The sequence below is a fragment of the Monodelphis domestica genome, chromosome 4 (genome assembly GCF_027887165.1).
Source record: "Monodelphis domestica isolate mMonDom1 chromosome 4, mMonDom1.pri, whole genome shotgun sequence".
In the NCBI taxonomy this organism is placed as follows: Eukaryota; Metazoa; Chordata; class Mammalia; order Didelphimorphia; family Didelphidae; genus Monodelphis; species Monodelphis domestica.
The window spans coordinates 151,526,987-151,534,154 of NC_077230.1; the positions used below are offsets into that span (position 1 = coordinate 151,526,987).

General features: G+C 41.4%; 1 protein-coding gene across 1 annotated transcript; it reads left to right on the plus strand.

Annotated features, from left to right (window-relative positions):
• Positions 1 to 289: 289 nt before the first annotated feature.
• On the plus strand, positions 290 to 3,480 carry LOC130453696 (polyadenylate-binding protein 4). Its single transcript, XM_056793829.1, has one exon. The coding sequence runs from the start codon at positions 1,205 to 1,207 to the stop codon at positions 3,095 to 3,097; it is 1,893 nt and encodes a 630-aa protein (XP_056649807.1). The 5' UTR covers positions 290 to 1,204; the 3' UTR covers positions 3,098 to 3,480.
• The last annotated feature ends 3,688 nt before the right edge of the window (positions 3,481 to 7,168 follow it).

Here is a 7,168-nt window from a genome sequence, read left to right on the forward strand (position 1 = left end):
ATAAGATATGAGTTGGGGACTTTTCATTGTTTAATCAGGAGTTTGCAACTTTCTCTTCCCCTAAGGCACTGTCTAAGTAGGGTGGAGTAATTTTTAAAAGTTCTCAATACATTCCTGATCAAATACCTCCATTGTTAAAAATGGGGAATAGCTTAACCAAATCTTCTAAGGTATAGTCTGAGTAAATTTTAAGATTCACAATCCCCCCTGATGATCATTGGGAGACTAGTCTCCCCATTGATCATTTAACATAATCATCTTGGCTCTCTCTCCGCTCCTGCCCCTTTGCTCTGTGCTCCCCGGCTTCCCACCCCCTAACCCCCCCCCAAAAGACAAAAAAAAAAAGAACCTAAAAAAACCTCAAGCTCCAAGTGAACAACGAAGAACGGACGCGCGGAGAGACCGTCCGCGGATCGGGGCTTGGCTTGAGACCTCCCGGCGCCGAGAGAGACCTTTGCCCCGCTCCGCCTACTCGTCTGCGTGTCAGGCCCCCGCGTGTCTGTCTTCCGTCTCCGTGCTCGGTACCGCGTGTTCGTTCCGTCTCCCACGTGTTTGCCCCCTCCCCCCGTTTTCTCTCCTCTCCGGCTAGTCCCCCACGTGGCCCGCCTCGGCCTCCGTGTTCCTCCTCCCCCTGTTGCTCTCGCTCCTGTTCCCGGCCCCCACGTGTCCTTGAACCGTGTGCCGGTCGCCTCCCTCCCTCCTTGTGCTTTCCCTCCCCACGTCCGCGGCCGCCGCGCTCCCCCACGTGGCTTCTCCCCCGCGTGCCGCCGCGTTTGCTGCTTCCCTGCCGGCGTCCCTTGCTATTCCCCCACGGGGAAGGCGACAGCTACCACCGCCCGCCTGCGAGGCCTCGTTGAAGGGGGCTGTCGAGTTGGGGGACCACCCAAGAGGGAATAAGGCTCCTCTCTGGGGGTTCTAAATTGAAGCCGGAAGGCTGAACCGTGGGTTTCGGCCCCATTTTTGTCGTGCTTGTCTGTGTCGCTTGTGTTTCCCCTAACATGCGGCTGTGATTCTCCGGGCTTCGTCTCCACGTTTCCTTGAGGCTTCGCAACCTTTACTGGCTGGCTCAGACTTCTCTTTCCCCTTGTCTGTGGCTAGATTTTGGCCTCGGCCAAAATCGTAAAAGTCTTGTCTTTTTCTCCCCTTGCTTTGGTTCCAGAAAGAGTTCCTCCTGGCGGGGCTCGGGGTGTTGGGGGGTGGGGAGATGAACACTGCTGCCAGCAGTTACCCCATGGCCTCCCTATATGTCGGTGACTTGCACTCAGATGTCACCGAAGCCATGCTGTACGAGAAGTTCAGCCCTGCTGGACCCGTGCTGTCCATTCGGGTCTGCAGGGACATGATTACCAGGCGCTCCCTGGGATATGCCTATGTCAACTTTCAGCAACCAGCTGATGCTGAAAGGGCCCTGGATACCATGAACTTTGATGTCATTAAAGGCAAACCAATCCGTATCATGTGGTCTCAACGGGATCCCTCCTTGAGGAAATCAGGAGTTGGGAATGTTTTCATTAAAAACCTGGATAAGTCCATAGACAACAAGGCACTTTATGACACCTTTTCAGCATTTGGGAACATCTTGTCCTGCAAGGTGGTGTGTGATGAAAATGGTTCTAAAGGCTACGCATTTGTGCACTTTGAGACCCAGGATGCTGCAGATAGGGCCATCGAGAAGATGAACGGCATGCTTCTCAACGACCGAAAAGTGTTTGTTGGTAGATTCAAGTCAAGGAAAGAACGGGAAGCAGAGCTGGGAGCCAAAGCTAAGGAATTCACCAATGTGTACATCAAAAACTTTGGTGATGATATGGATGATGGAAGACTGAAGGAGCTTTTCAGCAAATATGGTAAAACTCTTAGTGTCAAAGTGATGACTGATCCTAGTGGAAAATCCAAAGGCTTTGGCTTTGTGAGTTTTGAGAAGCATGAAGATGCCAATAAGGCAGTTGAAGAAATGAATGGAAAAGACATCAATGGAAAGATGGTCTTTGTAGGCCGGGCACAGAAAAAAGTTGAACGCCAGGCTGAATTAAAACGGAAATTTGAGCAGCTAAAACAAGAGAGAATCAGCCGCTACCAGGGGGTGAATCTCTATATTAAGAACTTGGATGACACCATTGATGATGAAAAATTAAGGAAGGAATTTTCTCCTTTTGGATCAATTACCAGTGCCAAGGTGATGCTCGAGGATGGGAGAAGTAAAGGCTTTGGCTTTGTCTGCTTCTCTTCGCCTGATGAGGCAACCAAAGCAGTAACAGAAATGAATGGGCGCATTGTGGGCTCAAAGCCCTTGTATGTTGCACTTGCACAGAGGAAAGAAGAAAGGAAAGCTCACCTAACCAATCAGTATATGCAGCGTATTGCAGGAATGAGAGCCCTACCTGCCAACACTATCATCAATCAGTTTCAGCCAACTCCTGGGGGCTACTTCATGCCAGCAGTGCCCCAGGCTCAGAATAGACCTCCTTATTATGCTCCCAATCAGATAGCCCAGATGAGACCCAATCCCCGATGGCAACAAGGTGGAAGACCTCAAGGCTTTCAAGGAGTACCAAACACCATTCGTCAGTCTGGGCCACGCCCTGCTCTTCGACACCTGACTCCAGCCAGTAATACCCAGGCTTCTCGAGGGCTCCCTACTACTCCTCAGAGAGTGGGGGTGCCCACTGCTGTGCAAAATTTATCTCCTAGACCCTCTGTAGCTACCCCTGCACCTCGAGCCGTCCCTCCTTACAAATATGCTGCAAATGTCCGAAGCCCCCATCCAGCCATCCAGCCTTTGCAGACACCTCAACCAGCAGTCCATGTGCAAGGCCAGGAGCCCTTGACAGCTTCCATGCTGGCTGCTGCTCCTCCCCAGGAACAGAAACAGATGCTAGGAGAGCGCTTGTTCCCATTGATTCAAACCATGCACAATAATTTAGCGGGGAAGATCACAGGTATGCTGCTAGAGATAGATAATTCAGAACTGCTGCACATGCTGGAGTCTCCAGAATCCCTCCGTTCAAAGGTGGAGGAAGCCGTAGCAGTATTACAAGCTCATCACGCCAAGAAGGAAGCTGCTCAGAAGGTGGCTGTGGTTGCTGCTACCTCTTAGACCAGAAAAACTGGATACTCTGAAGCTTCACAGCCCCTTCATAGATGTTCACTGAGCATGTGGAGACTTCTTCACTGTACTACAGACTGGACAATAGATGGCAGAAGAAGCTGCTGCCATTCTGTATGTTTTTTCTTTGGGAAAAATCAATTTGAAAGGTCAATTCTTCAAAAGCCTAAAGCTTTTCAGTGGTCAAATTTCACAGGTTTCTTGTGTGTAGCCTGGATCCTGTTAACCTTTAATTTAATTTAATTTTTCTCTTCTAAAAAAGCTTTTCTGACTGTTTTGTTTTGGTTTTATCAGGAATTGGTTTTATTTGAAATATCCAATTTACAGAGTCTGGAAAAGTGTTTCTCAATAAAGAAGTAAAACCTTCATAAAAAAAAAAAAAAAAAACATAATCATCTTGTAGTCCTACAGCACTTCTAATTACAGATGTATACAATATTCCATTTTCTAGGAATAGAAAAGAAAGAAAGCAAAATCAATGTTTGCTAGGCACATTGACAGAAAGCCAAATTAGGGGCAGTCCCCTTGGCATAAAAGTATACATTTATAATAAATTTTCAATCAAACTTCAGTTCAATCAACCACACCCAAAGTTCATTCTTGATCTTTTTTATATAGTGTAGGTTTTCTGGCATTGTTCTGCAACAGTTCATTCTCTGGATATTCTCTGGATTTAGGAGTTAGCAAGCTTCTTCCTTGAAGATCTTCTCTCAAACAAAAGAATAAAAAATCTTGGATTTCTATTAAAATACATAAATATATATATATAATATGTTTATAAGGTATATATGTGGTATAGGTGTGGATATATTCATGCTCGATATAGGTATTGTATATGATATATATTATATAGCTGGTATGGATATATAGATAGATACAGGTACCATTTACATGGTGTCCATATATTATGTATATATATGTGGCACAAATGTGGTATAGGTGTGGATGTATTCATACTATATATATAGCTACTGTATCTGGTATATGTTGCATACATGGTATAGACATATAGATAGATAGATAGATAGATAGATAGATAGATAGATAGATAGATAGATACACCATTTGTCTGTGTATGTATATATCATATCTATATATGTGGCATATATATGGTATAGGTATAGCTATATTCATGCTATCTGTATGTAATCATCAAACAGGTGTGTCTCTTGCTATATCATGATTCACTTATTGCAGCTTCACTGTATCAGGGTTTTTAAAAAACATATATCTAATTCTGTATCGTGGAGTTATACTTACTGAGTCACACTATTGGTTGAAGGAATGAAAGGTGACCAACCACAGCACTGCATTTTGTATCCTGGGTGCTGATTGGCTCGGTGACTGTAGGTTATTAAGTGTGGAAAAGATTTATAGGAGAGTGGGAAGGGTTTAGAAAGCCTTTATATATATATATATAACACCGCTACTTCCTAGATTTTCACTAATCATGAGGGTCTCTGGAAGGTAACTCCTATGATAGGTGAGGGATCACTGTACATGGTACATATTAAATAGATGGTATATACATGTAGATAGATGCATATACCATTTATATAGTGTATAAGTATATACATACATAATATATATTGTAAATGCATATATTATACATATACATACATACATACATATATACACACACCTATATACATGCAGACACTCCCACATATTTGGGGGTATATAGTATATGTACATATATATAATTTATACATAGAATAGATATGAATATACACATACAAAAATGTGTAGAAATACAAATATACCTATGTAGATGTACGTACATATATCTTAAAGTACTCTACAAATGCTGGCTATTCTTGTTGTTGTTGTTATTATTATTATTAAATATATGATCCCATGAATCATAAGCACCAGAAGAAATAAGGAAGACTGCAGAAATAAACAAGTGGAATCATTTATATGTGTACAACATAGAGTAATATATATTTAATACTAATAATAAAAATAACAGCTAGTATTTAAAGAGTACCTTAAGGGTTTGCAATGAACTTTATATTTGTTATTTCATTTGATCCTTATAACAATCCTAAAAGGTAATTGCTATGATTATCTCTATTTTATGGATGAAAAAACTGAGTCTCACAGAAGTTAAGTGACTTGTGTAGGGTCATAATAGCTAGTAAGTCCAAATCCTTCCTCATATACTCACTAGCTATGTGACCCTGAGCAAATCATTTAACCACGCTGTATCACAGTTTCCTCATCTGTAAAATGGGGATAGTATCTGCACCTACCTTACAGAGTGATTGTGAAGAGTAAGTGCTTTGCAAGCCTTAAGTTGCTATATAAATGCTAGATGATGATGATGATGATGATGATTCTGAGATGATTTGAGTTGCCCCCTACCATGCCTTAAAAAATAACCCACATTTAATAAAAGAGAAGATCCCAAGCATTCCTGAAGACTGAACTTAAACAGAAAATTTGATGCCCAAATAAAGAACTCAAGAGAACCACCAAAAGATAATTAAGAAAGGGGGAAAAAATTTAAGGGAACCAGTAAGTTCAAATGATTTATATTCCTGTATGAAAAGATGATGTTGGTAACTCTTAAGAATTGTATACCTAGATGTTACAGTGATACATTGTATAGGATGATGTCAAAATATATATTTAAAAAACTAGGGATAAAAAAGAGGATAATACTAAGAGAAATGGAAAAAAGATAAAAATGGGGTAAATATATATTTCATAAAAAAAGCACAAGGGGGTGGAGGGGTAGGGAGACCAATACAATGGAAGGGAGGAATGATGAGTTGGAGGAATTCCATGTGAACTGCAATGACCTCCAGGAACTGATGCAGAGTGAAAGGAGCAGAACCAGGAGAACATTGTTACACAGTGACTGAAACACTGTGGCACAATTGAATGTAATGGACTTCTCTACTAGCAGCAGTTCAATGATCAGGGACAATTCTGAGAGACTTGTGAGAAAGAACACTGTCCACATCCAGATAAATGACTGTGGAACCAGAAAATGCATTAGAAAAATATATGATCGACCATGTAATGCAATAGGGATATGATTAGGTTTTTTATGTTAAAGATCACTTTATTGCAAATATGAATAACATGGAAATAGGTTTTGAACAATGATGCATGCATAACCCACTGTGATTATTCTTTGGCTTCAGGAGTGGGGAGGGAAAGAACATGAATCATGGAACCATGGGAAAATATTCTAAATTAATCAATAACAATTTTTAAAAATTAAAAAATATGTTTCCAGCATAGGTCTCTTCTCATCAGCATATTACATCCATCACAGACCCCTTTCCATCACCATTTTCCCCTACAAAGACCTTTCTTCAGTATCATACTCCTTCATCCCCTTATTCTTCCCTTCTCTTTTCTTCTCTTCTTCCACATGCCCCTTCACCACCACCACCCCACCCAGAGAAATGCAAATAGTATCTGGCAATTGTTTAAGTAAGACCAGGGTCAGGATAAGGGTTGAAATAGTAAATATATTGAAAATGTAATAAAATAAAATAAAATAAAAAATAACCCCTATTTTCTGTCCTAGTAACAACTCTAAGACAGAAAGACAAAGGTTAGGTTAAATGACTTATTCTGGGTCATACAATTAGGATACATACGAGGTCAAATTTGAACCCAGCCAGGTCTTTCTGACTCCAGATAGAACCCTGACTGGCATTCTGTTAGTCATATAGTCATGTCATCTCTGCCCTTTTTTTACTTCCATTTTCTATATCAGGGAATGCATCTGGGCTCCTACAATTATTTTGTGAAGGAGGCTGCATTCCATTTCTCAATGAAGAGGAATTTGCATCTCCAGATGAGGAATGGTGGTAGGAAAATCTCTCCCATGGAAAGAAAAGAGGAATTTATCTGTGACAAACCAGGTCAGGAACAGAAAAAAGCTCTGCTTATTGGCAAAGAAATATAAAGCAATGAAAAGAAACCTGACAGATTCATTCAGCAGCCGGGGTCATCTTTTGCCCCTTGCCTTAATGATGTTTTCATCAATTACAGGGAAGCTATGAAGCCCATAGTGTGCTCTACAACAATGATACTTTG

Coding starts and splice junctions, on each gene's coding strand:
- LOC130453696 (XM_056793829.1), top strand. CDS start 1,205: ATGAACACTGCTGCCAGCAGTTACCCCATGGCCTCCCTATATGTCGGT.